The 23,330-nt window shown below is 40.0% G+C and overlaps 1 protein-coding gene across 1 annotated transcript in view; it reads right to left on the bottom strand.

Annotated features, from left to right (window-relative positions):
• Positions 1-19,943: 19,943 nt before the first annotated feature.
• Positions 19,944-23,330, bottom strand: part of LOC122810162 (B-cadherin-like) — a 140,733-nt gene continuing 137,346 nt past the window's right edge. The window contains exon 6 of the mRNA XM_044081639.1: positions 19,944-21,823. Coding sequence (XP_043937574.1) covers positions 21,614-21,823 — 210 coding nt within the window. The 3' untranslated portion in view covers positions 19,944-21,613. The remainder of the gene's footprint in view (positions 21,824-23,330) is intronic.

The following is a 23,330-nucleotide window of genomic DNA, read 5'->3' as shown; positions in this document are numbered from 1 at the left end:
ATCCAGTTGAGTGACATGCATGGATGTGTACATACCAAGGAGGGCGTTGTATTCAATGATGGGTCTGATAGGGCATGAGAACAATGTGCAGTTGAGTGACATGCATGGAAGTGTACATACCAAGAAGGCCTTGTATTCAATGACGGGTCTGATATGGCATGAGAACACTGGCCAATTGAGTGACATGAATGGATGTGTACATACCAAGGAGGGCATTGTATTCAATGATGGATCTGATAGGGCATGAGAACAATGTCCATTTGAGTGACATGCATGGATGTTTAAATACCATGGATGGTGTTGTATTCAATGATGGGTCTGATAGGGCATGAGAACAATGTCCAGTTGAGTGACATGCATGGATGTGTGCATACCAAGGAAGGCATTGTTTTCAATGATTGGTCTGATAGGGCATGAAAACCATGTCCAGTTGAGTAAAATGCATGGATGTGTAAATACCAAGAAGGGTGTTGTATTCAATGATGATTCTGATAAGGCATGAGAACAATGTCCAGTTGTGTGATATGCATGGATGTATACATTTCAAGGAGGGTGTTGTATTCAATGATGAGTCTGAGAGGGCATAAGAACAAAGTCAAGTTGAGTGACATGCATGGATGTGTACATGCCAAGGAGGGCTTTGTATTCAATGATGCATCTGATAGGGCTTAAGAACAATGCCCAGTTGAGTGACATGCATGGATGTGTAAATACCAAGGAGGGCATTGTATTCAATGATGGGTTTGATAGGGTATGAGAACAATGTCCAGTTGAGTGACATGCATGGATGTGTACATACCAATGAAGGTGTTGTATTCAATGATGGGTCTAATAGGGCATAAGAACAATGTCCAGTTGAGAGACTTGCATGGATGTGTACATACCAAGGTGTGGGCATTGTATGCAATGATTGGTCTGATAGGGCATGAGAACAATGTCCAGTTGAGAGACTTGCATGGATGTTTACATGCCAAGGTGGGCGTTGTATGCAATGATGGGTCTGATAGGGCATGAGAATAATGTCCATTTGAGTGACTTGCATGGATCTGTACATATCAAGGAGGGCGTTGTATTCAGCTATGGGTCTGATAGAGCATGAGAACAATGTCCAGTTTAGTGACATGCATTGACATGTACATACCAAGCAGGGCATTGTATTAAATGATGGGTCTGACAGGGCATAGGAACAATGTCCAGTTGAGTGATGTGCATGGATGTGTACATATCAAGGAGGGAATTGTATTCATTGATGGGTCTGCTAGGGCATGAGTACAATGTCCAATTGAGTGACATTTATGGATGTGCACATACCAAGGAGGGCCTTCTATTCAATGATCAGTCTGACAGGGCATGAGAACAATGGCCAGTTGTGTGACATGCATGGATTTGTAGATACCAAGGATGGCATTGTATTCAATGATGGGTCTGATAGGGCATGAAAACAATGTCCAGTTGAGTGACATGCATGGATGTGTACATACCAAGGAGGGCATTGTATTCAATGATGGGTCATAAAGGGCATTAGAACAATGCGCAGTTTAGTGACATGCATGGATGTGTACATGCCAAAGAGGGCATTGTATTAAATGATGGGTCTGATAGGGCATGAGAACAATGTCCAGTTGAGTGACATGCATGGATGTGTACATACCAAGGAGGGCATTGTATTCAATGATGGGTCTGAGAGGGCATGAGAACAATGTCCAGTTTTGTGACATGCGTGGATGTGTACATACAAATGAGGCCATTGAATTCAATGATGGGTCTGAGAAGGCATGAGAACAATGTCCAGTTGAGTGACCCTTTTGTTCTATTGCCATAATTGAATTTTCTTCTAAATGACTATCAACTTTGTCAGCATCAATCCAGTGTATAGTTTATACGACATCGGAAGACAGGTTATTGGGCTATAGTTTTTAGGATAGTTTGCAGGTTCTAACTTAGGTAGGAGCATTTATTTTTCCTGTTGTTAACCAGGCTGGTATTTGTTCAGGGTGCACACATAAATACTTCTCACTCATGGCTAAACCTTCATGTAAAGATGTTAGTAGTTTTAGCCAGAAGTTAGGTACTATATCTGTGCCTGGGATTTTTCAATCAGGAGCTTTTCTTAACTTTGTTTCAATCTCTCTGGCTGTTACTTCATCCCATTTCATATCCTGTATCTTTAAACTTCTTATTCTTTCTTTTACTTCTTCTATCCATTTAGCAACTGTGTTATGTTCCACAGGATCTTCATAGATATTTCTCCAAAATGTGTTTCTTCTTTTTTTGGTGGTGCTTCACTTCCTTTTGGCTTGTTTCCCAATTCTCTATAAAACGTTTTAGGGTCATCATTAAATTGCTTATTTTGTACTTTTCCTTTATATTTATCTGCAGATTTTCTAAGGTTTTCTGAGTTTGTTGATATTTTCATTTATTATTTGCAGTAGTGTATGATAGATCCTGATCTGTTCTGATCCTGCGCATTACTGTTATCACATCTATGTTTCTGTGTATTTTTGTTGATCTGTTCCCCCTTCTGTACTCTTCTAACAGTGACACTTCTTGTTTGAATTGCTTTATAGTTTTCTCTATTCAATACTTCCATGATGGCATTTAATTTCTCCCCTTCGTTTCTCTTACTGCCTCTGTTTTTGTTGTAAGACTTTTACTGTTAATTCAGCTGCACAGTAATATATCCTATCACTTCTGTTATATTGCATGGATCTCTATGGACACTCCTAATTACTGTGTTCAATTTTTTTATCAGACTTCTAACTTTTTTGGTTTTATTGACTTTCTGTGTGTTCTGTTTCTTCCATTGATCTTAATATGTCTATCCATCTCTTTTAAATCAAACAACTCTTCTCTTACATCATTTTCTTCTAAACTGAGGGCACATTCTTTGTTCTCTGTCATCCGTAGCTCTTTCATATGGGAACTCACTGGCCTATAACTCCACAACACTGACTGAGTCAGAGTTGCCGCAGTTTCCTGTTCCTTCGCTTGCTGTGCAAGTCCAAATTAATGCTTGTACTTTTTTCCTGTGGAAGGCTGCAAAGTATCTTCATATGGCAACTAATCAAATGTTTCCTGCACCACTGGTTTCTCCTTAAATTGGGAATCCATTGCTGTATCCTGCTGTGATGTTATCAGAATTAGATTTTCTATAATAAATCTTTCACTTTGCAAGTATTCCATAACTTCAACTTGTATTTTTTTAACTTCTACTTTACTAATCTTCTATTTTACATTTTCTGTTTGTGATCTTATTTTTTTATTGTGAAATTTTCCATATCTGGATGCCTTTGTCTGTATTTCTATTCAAATATCTTTGGGGCTGCCTTTTTGTGTTAATTAATTTGGCTTTCTTGTTTGCAAAAATATTGCACCATATCAAACCTGTCCTTCTTTCCCATGTCCGTATTTCTTTTTTTGCCTTTCAAAAGTCTCTGTCATTTGTTATTTATATTTTCTCACTTCCTCTGTTGCTTCTTCTTCCAAACAGCACAAGGTTTATTGGTCTATAGAATGGTTTTCATAAATCTGTTGTATTACTGAACACAAATTTTTATTTGAAGTTTCTGACAGCTTTTCTTGTAAAAGTATTTTTCTTTTCTCTAATTTCTCTTTTAATCTTTTTGTATATCTTCTGTCTGGAAATTCTGGGCTTCTTGCATAATAGTAACAACACATCATTTCTTCTTATCCTCAACAGTCCACCCTGTTGTCTTTATGGCTCTTTTCTGGCCAATCAATTTTTGTGATTTTTGTGGCTACTGATTCCTTCTACAACAGGGAGGCCATCCTCCCCCTGAGCCTGGCCTAGCCCCATTCTAGGAATGTTTCCATGTCTTGAGGATTCCACAGTCATTTTTTCCAGTCCTGGCACCAATGTGCCTACTAGGATTGGATACTTTTTTATACTGAGTCTTGTGCGCCCAGCTATGTTTTTATTTTTTTAACATACTTCTGTCCATGATATATGCTACATAAAATACAGTCTATATATCAGTGTTGTCTTACTGAGATTTTGTAAAAACAGGGCTACCTCGTGAAGGTATTCACCAAGTTTTGGGGATAAATTCAGTTCTGGCAATACTACTCTCCTTTGCATGCTGACGTATCTCTCCATTCAGACCCCTATGCAATAAGAAGACCCCACTGATATCACTGGAAGATGTTTCATCCAAAGTACGGCACTGCAGAAGTAAAGCTGCCAGTTTATACTACATTTCTTTACTGCTAATTACAATTTAAACAAAGTACTTTACTGTATATGAAATGGGTCCAGATTTCTGATCATCTGGCAATGCTAAGATGAACTGCAAGTGCAGCTATGTCACAGCATACTGAGACAATGAGTGAGGGCTCTGGGCTGAGGTTCAGCTACCTCCAAAAGGGGAGAAGGGTTAGTATATGAGTGCGGTAACCTGAAAAATCAAGAGAAGAAGGTAAAGGTTGTATCATTGCACTGGTTCCTCTGTTGAGACAATTAGAAAAGTCAGGGTGCTGTGAGAATGTTCTGGTCTGCAACACTGGCACCCTGGGTCTGTGCTGAGATCCAGGTGGCACACATCTATCCAAGAAGGGGAAGACTGAATTGTCTTTTAGGGGAAACTTTTGGCATAAGGACTCTGTAATGCCTGGGCAGTCTCCTAGGTGTCTCAGCACACCTACATTGAAGGATAGAGACAAATGCCTTTCCGGTCAGTGGAAAAGGAGTAGGGGGTTTGGACTTGAGCTTGACATCACTGTAGCTCACACATTTGGGGGAGTCAAAAGTGTGAAGAACAGAACTAAGAAAACACTTCCTCCTGCGTGAAATGGTGTCAAAGTGCTTAGAGCCCCATATCATTCAAGTCTGATTCGTCTTGTAAGGTAACTGGGAAATTAATACATCGAATAATGAGTAACTGATGGGGAGGACGCTACATTCATGAGGTTAGCATGCAGTCAGAAATGAAAAAAAAGTGATTGGCAAGTGTGAATGCTGATGAATGGATTATCAGAATTGTGTAAGTGTTGTTGAAAACCAGGAAGCAGGTTGTCGAATATGAGAAAAGTCAGTATGAGATCGTAGCTTTCCCGTCTCTTAGCTGCTTATTATTTTCTTTTGCATATTCCTCAAGCAGTTTACAGTAAAATAATCGAAATTCGACAACATTTCACTGTTTTTAAATGAAAAAGGAACGCACCCAAAGGACTGCAGGATATTTCTTTTAATAAAATAATAAAATAGTACACAGTACATCAATGTTAAGCGCTTTCATCACAAATTTTGACTTCATCAGAACAACCACACAATTTCAAACCTACCAAAAAATACTCTCCACTTAATGTGCAATAAATTAAATTACTAATAAATCAATTAAGTAAAATGCTGTTTTGTTAAAGAAATCTCAACATTCCCACTTCTTGTCAACAAACTGTGTGCATAACTACAACAAATATAACATATAAAATACTTGTTGTATTCCCAAAGTATGCAAATCCATATTGTTAAGCAGAACTTCTGCATTAAATTTAAATGTATAAATATTATAATATATTTATGTTTTAAATATACATTAAAAAGTGCCCTTGTAGTTTATAATAAATATGTACAATTGTTTACTCATTAATGCATGCTTAAATACTCTTCTTCTTTCGAGTTTTCCCGGTTAGGGGTCGACACAGCGGATCACCTGTCCACTCATGATTGGCAGAGGAGTTTTACAGTGTTGAGTTGCCAGTGCGGTGCCCAACCTTCCACAGAAGGCACACACATGCACATACTCACACCTAGGGCCAATTTAGAGTTTCCAATCCACCTACAGCATGAGTTTGGGATGTGGGAGGAAACCAGAGCACCCGGAGAAAACCCACGCGACCACACGGAGGACATGCAGACTCCACACAGAAGGCACCCCAGCCAAGGATCGAACCGGAGAACCTCTTGCTGTGAGGCAGCAACGCTAACTGCTGCACCACCGTGGCCACCCACATGCTTAACTACTCTAAGTAGTTTTATTAATTTTATTAGCTTTTTCCTTTAGTACTGGGAAGATAGACAAATGGTCATTCAACCCTGAAAGGAAATTGGCAGCCAGTCTACGTTGCCACATTAGTTGTTTTTTACAAAGATAATTATTCCAATCTCTGCCCCTTAAGTCCAGGTTGACCACATCCACAATACCAAACTTGAAACCTGTGTGTCCCAAATGTTCCAAACTGTGTCTATAAAGGGCATTAGCCTCCTTCTTGTTTTTGATTTCGTATAGATGCTCATAAATCCTGCACCTAAAAGCCTTCTCGGTCTTCCCAATATAAAACCCTGGACATGTATTGCATAATGCAATATAGACTATTGTGTTGGTATGGCAATTCCCTTTTCTAAAATGTAAAACACTGCCTATCCAGTTGCTTAATGTAACAGAAGAACCCGAAAAATGTACCCACATTGGGAGCACCTCCCACAAGGTTTGGTGTTTTCCTCAATGTTAACCTGACTTGCCTTACTTTTCTCTAAATTTAACTTTATGTTGTTGCCAACTTTCATAGAAAGAAACAGACTTCTCACCTACCTTATTAAAAAATTCACAATTGGTCTTAAAAATTCCCCAATTTTTATATATAATTTGCTTGACTCTGTTGGATAAAGGAGTATATTGGACAATACATGCCTGTTGGAAATTCTTGGTCCTGGTATTGGTGGGGGTTTCAGTAGTCAATTCACCTACAATATTTCCTGATCCATGATCTTGTTCGTTGAGAACATTTCACTGTTTTTAAATCCCTTAAGTGCTGAAATCCTTTAAGGATTGACTGTTGCATTCAGAAATTCATCCATGATGTACTTCTGCATCTGTTCCACCGTCTCCATTTGATAACATTTTTAACATCCACTCTGTCATCCTCTACCAGTTGTACATAGATCCCTCTTTTACACTAAATATTTCCAGTACCTGCCAACACACCTACACTAACGACTGCTACTGCTCCCTGTGTGTTCATTGCTACTAATTATTCTATGATTTTTTTATGTTGCATTTTCATTAAGCAGTTTCTCAGTTTACATTCTTTCCTCCTTTGAAGACTCAGGGTGTTTGTTTTTATGTCACCCCTTTTCCTTCAACTCTCTACCAAAGTCAGTATCACACACCAGTGCTTAAAAAGTTTGGCCTTTTCTGGTTGCACTTTCGTAAAGCAACAACAACGGCCTTCTGTCACCTGCCTTTGGAGAACTAATACCTCCTGCTGCTACAAACCCCTCTACAGCCTGGTACATGTTTTCACTGCAGGCCTGACTGTATTGCTTTGCTGGTTTTAGAAAGTTCTGTTTCAGGATTCTCCTCTTATACTCTTCAGATTTTTTGCTCAGCTCTGAGTCACACCCACAGAGGTTTAAAAGTGTCCTTTGATTTATAAAACATTTGACAAAGAACACATAACATAGGGAACTATGGCCGGATCTCTGATAGCAACGTGCTTATTGTGTGTTTGAGACATGGATGCCAAGACATTCACTTTAAGAGCAAAGGTCAAGCGGTACATCTTGGCATGTTGAGAACACATAATTCAGGGTTATAGTCAGAGACTTGATCATAATTCTTTGTAATGCATGGAGCCTTATCTGATCCATGTATTACTAGATACAGTAAAATAAAAAAAATGCAAAGTATTTTGCTGGTTTTCAAAGCTATAAAGCACTTACTGTTTGCTGTCTGAAATGCACAGTAACACAGACTGTCACAGTTATGCTCACCTTTCATACCTCTCAGCTGTTGAGATTTTCACAGAGCATTCAGATTATTGCTTCGTATCTTTGGACTGTTCCTAATAAAACCTATTTTTTTGGACAAAACACCGAGAACTAAAGTCACTGAATAATGTAATACATTTGAGTTTCAGAGTTGATATCCTTTGGAAAATACAGGCGAACACACATCCTGTTATCCCAGCTAGACAGTGAATAAGGGACACCTTATTCCTGCAGACAGGAGGAAGAAACAAATCTTTTGATGTCCTTCTATTCATATGCTGCAGTATTCATAACATGAGGGAGTCCATCCCTGCTTGACTCATACAGCCAGTATACAAAAGTCTAATGCTGCTGTGAGGTACATGCAACGCTGCACATCAGCAAGTGTACATCGGCCATAAAGGCATGTTGAGTATAAAGCAGATGTCAGAATGTACCAACCGCAGAACTTTTCTGCTGCCTGTCCAATTGCTGCTCCAGTCATTGCTCACCAGATTAGTTGTGAAATTTGGTTTAGATAAGTACCCCATTGGGGTTTTTTTTCTTTAAATTTTGGCTACTGTTTTCTGCTGTGATTTCATGTTAGCTAGAAAGGGCAAGTGTCAGTGTGGGAGGAAAATTCCTCATAGGGATTTCCACAAATTCCCACATTCATCTCCCAGGCCCATGCTTACACTTATCAAGGGTATCACAACTTGTTAGACATTTGGGATGCATGGCTAGGCTTAAAAAGGCCCTTGTGGTCATTAGCCTAGTAAACGCCTATGAACCTATGAATGAACTCTGTTTGTTTTGCTCTGGCCCAGACCACAACCACACCACCTGTGCTATCTGTAAGGCCTTTGTCCCTAAAACCCTCTGAAGCCGGTTTGCTTCCTTGAAACTATATCTTGAGAATCAGCACCTTAAGTGTTTACCATGAGCTATGGAGGCAGCGTCAGGCCCTTCAGATGAGCCACAACCTAAAAAGGTCAAGAAGTCATGGCCTAATCTTCCTGCTACTCCCTCTCTTCTAGGCATCCCTCCTGAGGCTGATGTGGGCCCAGAGGCTGTCCCTGAGTCGGTAGACATCCCTTCCATGGGTACCACTGGGAAAGCCGTGAAGGCCCCTACCAGCATGTCTGCGAGGGGATCACAGGCGTCTGAGTTGGGTGTAGAGGGGGAACCATGGCTTGTTATTACTGAAGGTCCCTGTGGCATTACCCAAATCATTGTGTGGGAGGATGTGCCCATGGACGTAGTGGAGTGTAGGCTGACGTCTGGCCCATCTACCTTCCACCACATGGAAGCTCCTAAAAAGAAAAAAGTAAAAACTAAGCATGTTTCTCCAGTTCTCCAGGATTAAACACTGGATTGGCAGGCCTTATCACAATGTCTATTCAATGCTTTTATGGCCCTACATCAGACATCGGCTCCTTCTTTCTCTTCTCCTGCCTTTTTTCCTTCCACTCATTTAAAGAGGACCTCAGAGGATATTTCCTCAGATGATGAGGACTCATCAGGAGAGGAATCCTTGGCTTACACAACCTAAATCTCTGTCCCTTTGGTTTATGCCTCACCTGAAGAAGAATCTAATGGTACTGATTCTCCTGGTGAGGATATTTGATTTGGGGAAACTATTCTGAAGATAAAAGAATTCTTCAAATGGGACTGTTGTCGTGTCTGACATACAAATGAGTAACTATGACCTCCTTCAGATGGACTCTTCCTCTCCATCTACCATTCCTCCTGTCTTTCCAGCTTTCTTAGATACTTTTACAGCTGCTTCTACGTGCACAGACTTCCAGCCTCCAGCTCCCAAGCGCCCAGATAGATTTTATAAGGTGCCTGAGGACTCTTAATTCCTCTTTAAAGCCCCTTCTGTAGATCCAGCTACCATATCTGTTTCTGCAGACAGGGCATCCAAATTATTGCCTTCTACCTCCTTGCTTCCCTTGGATAAGCAGAGCAAAGTCATGGAGAGATTAGGGAAAAAGTATATACCTCAGCTACTTTGGCTTCATGGCAATTAACTATCAAAATCATATGGCCAAATATTCCCTAGCTCTCTTATCTGATGCAGAAAAGCTCCTTTCAGAGCTCCCTGACTCCCCCACCAAGGCTAAGCTCTGCTCCATTCTCAATTCCTCTACCCAGGTTACAAGGTACTCCATCAAGTGCACTTACAATGCAGTGGAGGCTTCAGCCTGGGCAGCTGCATCTGGGTGTGTCCTGAGGAGGTATTCATGGCTCAGGCTGCAACCCTTGCCAGATGATATTAAGGCCAAGTTAATGGATGCCCCTCTGGACAACAAGGCCTTATCTGGTCACTCAGCTGCAGAATTAAAGGGTAAGGAGCTCCAGGATTTAAAACATATCTTTGTTTCCCCTGTCCCCAGGTTACAAAGGAATTAGCCTGCCAAAACTGCTTTTGTCAGAACACCAGCTAGGCCACAATCTACCTAAGGTAAGAGGGATTCCAGGAAACAAATCCCTGCAAAGTCTGCTTCCTCTGCTCCCACTCAGAAACAGCCCTTTCAGGCTAAGCCTGGTAGTCCATGACTACCCGCCTCCAGGCCACTGGCGGCTGGTGACTTCAAATCAAAGGGGGGCTGCAGGAGACAGCTGAATGGGTGGGGTCAAGGGGAAGGGGTGCGGCCAACTAGAAAGGGGAGGAGCTATGCTCAAAACCACAAAAACTAACTTTAATTAAATACGCTGACCTGGGTGCCAAACTATCATTATGAGAGTCCAATCAAGACAAAAATAAGTGTAGAAGAATAAAAATATTTCAATGCATTGGCTGCATGACAGCTTACTTAATATCTAGATGGAAACAAAAGGTTGTGAGGCATGAAAAAATAAATTACTTTTTAAATACATTACTGGAATGCCAGTCAAAATCAAGTATAAGAAAAACAAGCAGCACTCAACTCAAACCACTTCTCCTTGCACTGCAGTTCTAATTATAATTTATATTCAGCTTTATTAAAGTACCAAGTAACATGCTGAAAGTAAAAATCTCTGTGATGCCCCCACTTGTAAAAATGTTTCTTATCCAAAAAAGACCTGCTGCCTGACAACTATCTACTTGTTTCATGGGGAAAACATGATCAAAGTAAAAAATGAAAAGCAAACAAGAAACAAGCTCAAGATATATTGCTTACTCCAACAAGTGTGAGCTTTTTAAAAGAATGTAATCCTGTTCTTCAATACCCAAGGCTTATACATTATCTAGTTAAGTATTCTCTGCATGGCAACAACAGAAAGGCTTTCAATGTTGGCAATTCTTTAACAGTATGCTTATTAAAGGTTACTTGCATCTTACTATCTCAGACAAGCTTACCTTATGGTCATTAAAGCATTGCTACTTAAACACAGAGCAACAGGCACTTTCTGAGTAATAAGCATACATCAACAGTACAAAAATATGACAGAAACCAGACCATTCTGCAAATTCAAGGCCAGATGAAAAGCCACTGTAGTACTTGTGTCTACCTCGGATGGGGGCGATACTCTGCACATTTACACTGCATAACTACTCCTTGCCTTGCTTGGACACATCCAGAGTCACTACATGGGGGAGTGGGGTGCAACAAGTATGTCACAATTTGAAATGTCTCTGGCTGACTGTGATGCAACTGACACAATTGTCATACCTCTCAACCTCAGAGCAAGAAATCTGGACAAAGCCATACACAGAAGTGGGACAAAGGCTCAAAAATAAGGACAAATTTTTAATATTGCTCTAATAAACTTAAAAAGATAATAGAATAGGTCTTGCATTAGTATAAATTTTCTGAAGGATATGAAATCTGAAACTCAAATGTCTGTCATTATTTTCTAACTTCAGTCTTTAATGATTTGTCACTAGTTTGCCAAAAAACACAATTTTAAGAAAAATGGACCAAAAATGTGATGTAAAAATATAAAATAGCCACACAATACAGCTGGGAACCTGTCAAAGAAGGGACACTTTAATATTAGTACTGCTAACTTGAGCAGCTGACAAAATAAAAGAATCTACATGCATTTCAAGTAATCTATAACTTTGATTATTACAGTTATTTCTTAATTGTAAACCCTCCATGTTTTCTTCCAAAATTGCTATTTTGAGGAGGGATTATTAGGGGGAAAAGCAACATTTTCAGCCAAAATCGGGGACAGTTGAGAGGTTGGCTATGCCTAATTCTATAAAGCAATTTATTTGCATGTACCTCTCAACCTGTTAATGCAGTAAATCTGAACAAGGCCAAATATATTGGGGGAACATATAAACAGTACTAAACATTGCTCTTGTATAAATTGAGACAGTTGATAGAATAACAGGTTTTACTTTAGTATGCATTTTTTCTGAAGGTTATGAAGTCTGAAACTCAGTGTATCATTATTTAGTGACTTAATTCCTAAATGATTTGCCAGAAAACTACACATTTTATGAAGAACAAACCAAAAATAAGAAGCAAAAATCTATTCATTCTTGAAAATCTGGACAGTTGGGAGGTATAGTTCAGCTGGGCCTGTCTGAGTTTGCTGCCCTTCCCCCCTCACAAAATCATGGTTGAATGGAGCCTCTGCAGCCATTCCAATGAACCATTACTTGGCTATTTCACTCTATTTACCATAAACGCCAATGTGCATACTGCTTTACTTCTATGATGAGTTGGACTTCATTTGAAAGTTTTATTGTGTATTTCACAGCACAAACACTAAGACATCTGCTAAACAAAGCAATGCAGTCTCACAATGAAAACAGACTTAGCATTAAAACTTCTCTGCCCTTGAAGCTCACATTCATTGAAACAGCATTGAAACCCACATTCAAAGAAAATACATTTTGCCAGTGGCAGATAAAGATTAATTTTGGGCTGTTTCCAAATCATAGGCCCCTTGCATATGAAACATACATGTGCTCTTTGATACACCTTCCTCATTGTACTAAATTATATTCCTTGTACAATACAGTACAGTTGTTAGAGGGCGTTTTAAATTTGTTTTGAACATTTTTCCAGTAAGCAATGAAATAAAACACATGCAGACATAATGACAAAACTGCCCAGTTCAGAACATTTCCATCATAAAAGTCTACTCAGACTTCCACAGTCCACCATTATTAGTAAATATGCACAATTCTACAGTCCACCATTATCAGTAAATATGCACAATTCTACAGTCCACCATTATCAGTAAATATGCACAATTCTACAGTCCACCATTATCAGTAAATATGCACAATTCTACAGTCCATTATCAGTAAATGTGCACAATTCTACAGTCCATTATCAGTAAATACGCACAATCTCTGAAGTAAAAGTCATCTAAATAATTCCACATCAAAGAAATCTGTAACTAATGAAGAAGTTGCTGCTAGCAAACACCTTTATATTTCATGGTTTCATCGAAAAATAAAGTGTCTGATGCCCCTCAGGAATAAATTGCCTATATTACATTAAAAAATGATAAGCTAGTAATATTGCAAGAGGAAATGCATGGCAAACTGATAACAGACTCATAGTTAGTATCTTCACCAAGGAGAACCTTCTCAGTACAGCAGCATCCACCCCTTGTGGGAGTAGAACCCACAGTCTTCTGCATCAAAAGCAAGTACACAACCTGTTGTGCTATTAACAAGGCAAGACAACTTCACTTAAGCAACACTAAACTTCTGTTCCCCTGCAGCTCTCAGCTATTTGTAAAATCTATTCAATACTTAACTGCATCTCAACTTCGCAGCACAAGAAAACTGGAAAAAGCCAAAATTTATTGGGGGGGGGGTCAAAAGCCCAAAAACCAGGGACACATTAAACATTGCTTGTATAATCTTGGAAAGTTGCTAAAATAAAATGCTGTGTTACCACTATACATTTTACTGCCAAGGTCCCTGTGCAAAACAGTCAGAGTAACATACCACTACGACAAATCAGCTGCTTTGTAAAAGAGAGGAAGACTGAAACTTAAATGGCTATCATTTAGTGAATTCAGTTCTCACCATAGCTGTCAACCTCTTAGTACAAAACACCTGGACAAACCCAGTAATGAGGGAATACAGCCCTCAAACATATTCAGTGAATTCAGTTCTTGCCATAGCTGTCAACCTTAGCACAAAAAACCTGGACAAAGCCAATAATGGGGGAATACAGTCCCAAAAATAGGGACACATTTCAAATATTCATCTTATAAACTTAGAAAATTGCTAGAATAAAAGGTTGTGTTACTATGTATTTTCTGAAGAACATGAAGTCTGAAATTCAAATGCCTGTCAATTTTACTTCTGACAGAACAAAAACAATTTTCAGCAGAGGCCCAGGGAGAAATGCTACAGACACGTCTTTGTAAAATGGCAGGGCACCAGAGCAAATCCACACAAACACAGGGAGGAGATGCAGACTCCACACAGAAGGCACCCCAGCCAAGAATCAAACCAGAAAAACCTATAGCTGTGAGGCAACAACACTACCACTGCACCATCAAATATGTAAGGAATTAAACATTCAGAAACCTGAAGTCTGAAATTCAAACGCCTGTCAATTTTATTTAACATTTGTTAAGCAGGACAGTCTGACTTGGAACAAAAAAACAATTTTCAGCAGAGGCCCAGGAAGAAATAATGCAGACATGTCTTTGTAACATGGGAGGACACAAAAGCAAACCCACACAAACACAGGGAGAAGATACAGACCCCACAAAGAAGGCACCCCAGCCAAGAATCAAATCTGAGAACCTGCAGCTGTGAGGCAACAATGCTACCACTGCACCATCAAATATCAAGCATTGCAGCATTTACAAACCGCAGATATTATGAGGAACAGATCAGATCAAATATGAGGCAAAAATCTGCAATGTTTTTTACAAATGGTGGTGGGTAGGGAATTCAGGTCTTTAACACCTGCATACAAGGTACAGGGTTCAAGCCTGAGGTATTCCCTACCACACCACCATGAGTCTAACCACCAGTATATTGCACCTGGGGCACACACACACAAAACATTGCTCAGCTGTCCCTGATTCTGGTTCAAAATATGCACTTATTTATAGTCAAAAGGCCAAGAATTGATCTATCCCTCTCAGTCCCTATTAAAACCAAAGATTTGTGGAGAAAAGGTGCATTACTTACATTTAATAAATAATAATCACTGTTAGGATTACATACTTTTACTTCAGTAAGTGCATGATGTTAATTCAGACTCTCTTATTCACTGAGCTTTTCAGGTATATCTGAAAAAGTGTACCTATTTGTCCTTGACTGAAGAGCAGCTCGTACAGTCCTTTCCGGCACCATGCCAAGCATATCTCTTAAAATAAATAAATAAAACTTATAAATAAATAAATAAATAAATGAATAATATTTCTGTGCAAAATGTACAAATCCCATCTACTCCCCCCTTCTTAGTCACAGAAGAAGCCCTCACTGCTTCATACATCAGCCCAGTCAACCTCTTCTAAAGTGGCATTTCAGCACTTCAGAAGTACAAGAATTTCTTTTGTTGACACAACTGACGGTGGTTTTCAAATTAGCTGCACTGAATAAGCCCGTGTACGTATTTTTTTTTTTTTTGTAAACAGAGTGCAGAACTCCATTCTTTGTCAATATTTTTAACTTAAAAATTATATAATAAAAAGTGAATAAAATATTTATTTGAGCTGTGTTTTGCTGGAGGGGCTACAGCCCAGCAGACAGTACACACAAATCACCCCTGATTGGATATTTGTTCAGTGATCTTATGTGACTGTTACCTACAATAAACAAACAACCCCCACCGCCCTTTCTGTTTGCTTAAGTGATGTAGTAGGACACAAGCAACCTGGGCAGGATGAGTGCTTTCACATATTTTGATCTAACTATAATCTCCTTCAAGCTGTACATTCTCCAGGATGGGGGTTATGTATACTGCATTTGTTGGGTTGTTTGTATTCCACTTTTTTACTTATTGGATAGTTCTAAGTCAACCATTCTAAGTGACTTTGTACTGTTCTATTTCTCTGCAAATAAAATTGTAAACAGAAACGTATACGGGGATAGCTTATTTCAGAAAACCTTGCAATATTCACAACCAGGACCTCATATGGCTTGACAAATACACTGTGAATAAGTTTTCTACAATCTTATAAATGATGCATTTATATGTCACTAATACACACACACACACACACACACACACACACACACACACACACACACACATGCACCCCTGTAGTAGCAAATCCCTGTCCCCACACACTTACCTGTAGTAGATCTCCACCATAAATCCCTGTCCACATACATCCGAAAACCCATGCAAATCCACACCAGACCCTGCCCATCTTGAGATCTTCCCCCGACGAGACTGCAGCAAACTCCAGACTGCTGACATTGCAGTCTGACCCCGACACATTTTCCCAGCGAGTTCCAGGACAGTCTATGCAGTTTAAAACTGCATAGACTTCTGGGAGCTTCGTTCTTCATGTTTCCCAGTCAGGACTGCTGCTGAGACAATCTGCGCATGCTCCAGACTGTCAGCAGCAGTCCGGACTAGTGCGCATGCACTAAGTCCGCGATTTTTAAAATTTTTTTTCTTTTCTTTTTCTTTATTTCTTTACTTTACAGTTGAGGGGGCTGCAGTCTGGCAGTCCAATAGCATGGGCTGCCCCTGCTCCAGGCTCATCTACTCCTTTATGTCTTCACCTCTCCTTGTCTCTCCTGCTTGGAATCAGATAACCCAGGATTCTTGGTTCCTTTTCATCATCCAACAAGGATATTTCATGGTGTGGGAAACTCTTTCCTTCTTCAGGAGCATCCCACAATCAGCAAAACAGCAACTGGAATTATTTCCCCAGGTCATATCCAGCCTTCTCTCAGAAAGGCACTATTCATGAAGTCCCACTCTCTCAAGTGGGAAAAGGCTTTTACTCCAGGATGTTTCTGGTTCCCAGGAAGAAGGACCCCTGGAGGCCCATTTTAGACCTTTCCCATCTAAATACCTTTCTGAAACGCCCTACCATTAGTATGCTGACCTTACTCACCCTCCTCCCACTAATACTTCCGCAGGCCTTTATGGTGTCATAGGATACCAGAGATTCACCTTCACATCCTCGTTCACCTGCAGGTCAGCAAATCTCTTCATTTTTCTGCTGATTCTTCACATTTTCAGTTTTGTGCTTTGCCCTTTGGTCTGTCTAAGGCACTGAGGGTCTTCACAAAATGCTTAGCACCTGTCATAGCTTACTGCAGACTGCAAGGTATACAGATTTTCCCATGCCTAGACAATCTACTCATCCAGACCCATTCCCCAGACATCCTTCAGGAGAACCTCTCCTTCATGGTGTCTCTTCTGGAGAGTCTAGGTTTCACAATAAACTATCAGAAGTCTACTCTGCACCCTTCCAGGACCATGTTTTTCTTGGCTGCAGGATTCAAACAGACAAGATGCTAGCCTCCTTACCTCCAGAAAAGGTCCTGTCCCTTAACTCCTATTTCCAGGACCTCTTCCCCCTTCAATCTCTGACCACCAGGGACTTTCTATGTGTCCTGGGGTTCATGGCCTCAACGATTCCCATGCTTCATTTAGCCAAGTTGCACACGAGGAAATTTCAGTGGTTCTTGAGGATGGTTTGGATGCAACACTCCCACCCTCTGGACTTTGTTATCCTTCTCCTACCAGGCCTGAAGAGGGAATTAGACTGGTGGATCCTTCAGGTTGCAAGGAATCCAGACCTACTCTTACAGCCCCCTCCTCCCACTCAGGAGCTGTACATGGATGTTTCAGATGTTGGATGGGGTGGAACTCTAGAATCCTGGGAGATCAGAGATGTCTAATCTCCAAACAAATAAAGGAAATGGGGGGGCCTTGATTTTCGCTCTTCAGATCTTCAAGCTTATGCTACCCCCAGGGGTCCTAAGGTGGTTCTCAGAAAACACCACAGTCCTCTGGTATGTCATGAAATGGGGGGTGGCAAAGTCTTATCTCCTGTGCAGACCAGCTTTACAAGCCTGGGAGGTAGATTTGCAGAGTCAGCTCCTTCTTCAGGCTGTCTACATTCCCTCAACTCAAAATGTTATGGCAGACGCACTCAGCAGGTCCATGATTCAATCCCACAAATGGAAATTACACAGGAATGTGTTTCTGAACCTGGTCTATTGATGGGGTAAGCCTCAGATAGCTCTTTTTGCCTCCCCCATGAACAGACAACTTCCCAAATTTTGTTCCAGGATACTACATCCCTTGGCATGGAAGATGGGAGCTCTATTCTTTTCTTGAAAGGGAATGTTTCTGTATGCATTCTCTCCTTCCCACTTCTTCAGAAGGTCCTGCTGAAAATCCAGTGGGAATAACCAAAAATCTTGCTTGTGACCCCCTTTTGGCCAAGACAGTATTGGTTCCCCCTCCTCTTGCATTTAGCCAAGGGGAATCACCACAAGTTACTCCACAGGATGGACATACTCACACAGGACTATGGTCCTGTAGTACATCCACAGATGTAAACTCTAGACCTGACTCTGTGAGTGATATGGTTTTGATCCCCTTCAGACACCATTTTTCCAAGGACATGCTTCAAGTTCTACAGGAGGCTAGAAAACCCACAACTAGGAAATCCTACATTTCCAAATGGAAGATCTTTTCTATCTGGTGTCTAAAAAGGGATATATAACCACTGTTAGTTGAGATGTCCCAGCTGTATTGTCCTGTCTGTGTGAATTAATGAAGAGAGGGCTGTCTTGTTCTTCAGTTAAAGCCCATCTTTCTGCGATTTCTGTGTGTCTTCCTGTGTCTCCACCTTTAGCTTCTAGATCGAAAGTTAAACTGTTACTAAAAGGCATCCTTCACGTCAGACCACCAAGGAAACCAGTCCCTCCTTCTTGGGATCTTAATTTTGCTTTGGAGGAACTTACCCTGGCTGCATTTGAGCCAGCAAGTTCCTCTTCCCTATAACATTGGACATGGAAAACTGTTCCTCTCCTGGTAGCTACCTCTGCCAGAAGTGTTTCAGAGTTACAAGCTCTGATTCCTACCTCTCCCTTTACAGTCTTCCACAGGGATAGAGTATCTTTACATACTAACCCCTCCTTTATGCCCAAGGTGGTTAAAGAGTTAGCTCTCAACCAGTCTATCAACCTTCCAAACTTTTCCGTCCACCCCTACTCCTCCAGTGTGAGGATTCTTCACACTTTAGACATGCACAGGCAACTAAGATACTACCTGAATAAAACCAATGCTACCCGCAAGTCTGATCATCTGTTTGTCTCTTTTCACCCAAGGGCTCTGGGTCAACCTGTTTTCAAGTAGACCATTTCCTCTTGGATTTCTAAAGCTATTTATTTCTGTTATTTAGCCAGTGGAAAGAGTCATTCTTCTCCTGTGGGGACACATTCTATTAGAGCAGTGCTCCCGTTTGGAGCCTACTTTAAAGGCTTGGAAACTTGCTCTGTCCTGGAGGCAGCTACCTGGTCTTCTGTTCACACTTTCACTAAACATTACCAACTAGATGTCATCTGTCAGCCCAGGGCTGGATTTGCTAGAACTATTCTGCATGGTTTTGTGGAAAATGTTTCTGCTCCTCCACCCAATTCTTCCTCTGCATGAGCTTTGGCACTCTCCCTCATGTTTTGAGTACTGTAGTATATGAATAGAAGGACATAGAATAGTTGTGTAAAATCTTACCATAACCATAGATGTCCTTCTCTTCTATATGCTGCAGCATTACTTACCCCCCACTATCCCCCCGATGCTTGCCTGGCCCCTGCTTTTGTTTCATTCATTTCTGAGGTTGGCATGTGCTGATGTCCATTTTACATCAGACGTCTCTTTATGGCTGATGTACGCTTGCTGATGTGCGGAGTTGCATGCACCTCACAGCAGCATTAGACTTTTGCATACTGGCTGGATGTATGAGTCAGGCAAGGGCAGACTCCCTCATGTTATGAATACTGCAGCATATAGAAGAAACATATAGTTGTGGTAAGATTTTACAAAGCTATTCTTTCTGCTACTGTCCTTTTCCGGGCAGTACAGGCAGATTTTACTGCCTAGCATGAGACCTGACCTTACCAACTTTGGCAGGGGGTGCTTAATATTGTTTAAGTCGGCGCTCACTCTACTCCGGCACTTAACTGGCTTGTCTTTTTCCTGAATATTGGTGTGTTATCACTGTGCTGCATTCACTGCACAAACGTTCTGTGTAAATAAAATACAAAAAGGCAGGGTTCATTTTACATTGTTTCTTTACTAAAGGCAAAATACACCAAGTTAAATATATAGCACTTATCAACTATTTTAAATATGCAATTATGTCTTTTTCAAATTTATAAATGATGCAAAATGAAAAATAACATCACGATATACATACTCAAAAGTATGGCAACCATTTCCCAGGAAGCAAGAATATTTATACCTTAATAATGTATTTCAGCATATCAGTAAGAACATGTTGTTTTAAACCATGTTTTAAACATTTATAAAGTATAGACGTTCTACACAGTTTTGACAGCAAATGATATTATATTAAGTGACATTTAGCTTGTTATATTGCTTAACACAGTTCTAATGTTCAGCTATAGAAGTATAGTAGTGACAATTCTTACTGTACAAAAACAAATTCCCTACAATTTAATAATTCTCAAGTCCATTTATACTGTTTGCACTGGGAATTTCTGTAACTTCTCTGACATCTCACAACTAAATCTTGGGAAACTGATGAAAACAAAACGTAATAGTATCAAATGCTGTGAATAAAGCCATGACATTTAGACAGATAAGCGTGTGTCTCTGAAAACTGTTTAATTAAGTGTATCTCACCGCTAATGATTCATAGATTTTTGATCATCAGTGGCAGTGTAGATGAATGAAAGAAGGGACATTTTAAATAGCTCTCAGCTGATACATATCCAGCCTTGAGGAGCTACAATCTCCGAGCCGGAATACAAATTAAAGGGTTACGTAAAGCTAAGCCCCCCCCCCCCCCCGCATGGAGAGAACACCTACTGAAATTATCTGATCAAAACCATGGTTAGCTGCAATGAGGGTAGAAATAAGTTAGACAGGTTTTGTGAAGAGCTTACGGTACAACTACCTTGGAGTTGACATATAAATGCAAGATGGATGTGAAGGGTAAAGTACCCCACACAAGTGGGTCGGGAGCTTTGTCTCACCTCTGCCGGTATGATGTGCACTTTGGATATGTGTGGTGTATGTGTGTGTAGCTTGTGGTTTGATAACGTAGCTGTTTGTCTACTTTTAGTGCTCTTAATTTTAGGAAGTGGTCCATGGTCTAGTATAACAAACTCAGAATCCCGTAATATCTGTAGTTCATATGTTTGCTGTAAGTATGACAAATTTTCAAATAAAGCCACGTGTGAAGACTGCCACTCATGTAATGAATAATAAAGCATGTTTTAGAAACAAAATGCTGTGAATAATTGTGTTATAGTCATTTAGTGTGTTCCTTATAGATTTACTTAGCTCCCATGTGTTTAAATGACTCAGTTTTACATCTCAGAATGATATGAGATTGTAATAATCATCTTTAAGCTACATCCTATCATGTCTCATTACTTAACAAACATAATATAGTTTTAAAGTGACTGTGTGGTTCCATTACTTCAGGTGATCTGAGTCATTGTGAGCCTTAAATACCCAAAACTGACAAACTTAACAGCCTGAAATGTTACAAGAAGGTATTTTTCAATGTATATCATTGTATCAATTTTACATTGTGTGCAATAAGGAACTGTATTTCTACTGACTAGAATAGTTCCTTTTAATTTGTGAGTTGACTTACACGAAAAACTGAAAAACTTCAAGAGAATTGAGTTTGAAAAGAAAAGAGTAAAGCTCAGAACAAGCTAAATGAACAACCCTACTGTAGAAAGAAATATGAAAACTTGACTGTCACTGCAGATAAAACCAGATGTGGCTTCTCTTCTGGTCCATGAACTCAGCCATCTTCTTCACCTCCATACATGTCAGACAGCTTCTTGAACTTTGGTCCCCACTCATTCATGTAGTCGTAGTCCTGCTCTCCTCCAGAGCTAGATGAATTCAGGGAGCTCAGTGACCCAGCATTAGACTCACCCCCCTCAAAGTCGAACACCAGTAGGGAGTCATATGGTGGAGCTGTGGGGTCATCGTCAGCGGCCTTCAGGTTCTGGTGTGAGAAATAAAAGGAGTGATCCTATAAGTGTCTTATCAATACTCAGGGGTTGCAATTAAAGTATCTCCCTCTGTAAAATCAAAAAGAAATCAACTGCATACAGTCAACAGAGGGCAGTTACAAACGTATCCTTAATTAGGGGAGAGAAAAGACATTCCTCAGGCTTCTACTAAGAAAACAGAGGAATTTAAACAGAGTGAGAACCATTTGTACTTTTAATTTACTGGGTGCTTGGTGCAGGAAAACTTCTGGCTGAATATTTGTAGCAACTAAGTACAAAGCACTAAATGCATTCACAGAAAAGAAACTAAAACATACACCAATTTTTTTCCATTAAAAATAAAAAAGATTGCATATGGTCTTTAAGAAGTTTATATTATAATTCAAATGAGTCATAATAAGCTGAAATCAGCATGTCTTATTTGGAAGGGCAGCATTTGAATAGATAATGAAATATTTACACTTGGATGTCTTAAAAAATGAATGCATCATGAACACGTCTTTTTCACATTTCAAAGCTGCTGCTGGCATGAAAAGCCGATGCCAGCAGCTCCTATCCTTTCTCTTTGGTTACCGACTATCCTCATACTGTTTCTGTGTATATTCTCCTGTTCTGTACTTTACCTTTCACTGAATTCATTTCTAGCCTCACTCATAACTGCCCTTCCTAGTGCACCTGCACTATTTTACTGTCTTCAGACTCTTTTTTATTTTTTGCCCTGCTTTTAGCTGCTAGTAATACCTCTCTCTCCCCTCCAAAGCCCCTCTCTATTGTAGCTTATTTTAACCATACAGCACTGGGTTTGCTTCAAGTAAATCTACTTGTGTAGCTTGAGGCCAGTCTCCTTTTGTAAGCTTACTTCTGCTCATATTTTATTTCTTTTTATTTTATTTATGGTGACTATACCTTTAGAAACTTTATATCCTTGTCTCTCAAGCTAGTTTTTCACTATCTTTTTCTGATTGTTTCTATGACTTTATCTTGTCCAGGGTGCTAGCCCTGCTCCATTCGCCCTCGCTATGCTCGGGCTCACTTTGCTACCCTACCCTACTCCCATTCCCACCCACCCCATTACAATTACCTTTATACGTAACTATCCCTCCCCTTCCTGTCCCACTAGCAACTACAATTCCACTTCTTACCTATTGCCACAACCACCTTACTAATCTGTCAATCTTGTCAACATCACTTCCTCTATACCACTGTCTCTACCTCCTCTATCTGACCATATTTTATTCCAACATGCATTATTTTCTAATATCTTCTACACTACTCCTTATTCTCTCTACCTCCACCTCTTACCACTCCAATCTCTCTGACCCACTCCCATGTTCACCAACTTCTCACTCATTCAACATATATCCAACTACTTCATCTTTTACTATCTCTCCTAATCTCTTTACTACTTCTACCTCAAGTCTATATAAACTATCCATGATACAGGTTTTTAAACCTTCCCACAGAGCTAAGTCAAAACTATACAAACACCATCTAGCATCT

This window comes from Protopterus annectens, chromosome 8.part1, assembly GCF_019279795.1.
Source record: "Protopterus annectens isolate FY-2018-M chromosome 8.part1, PAN1.0, whole genome shotgun sequence".
In the NCBI taxonomy this organism is placed as follows: Eukaryota; Metazoa; Chordata; order Ceratodontiformes; family Protopteridae; genus Protopterus; species Protopterus annectens.
This window is presented reverse-complemented; position numbering and strand designations above follow the sequence as displayed.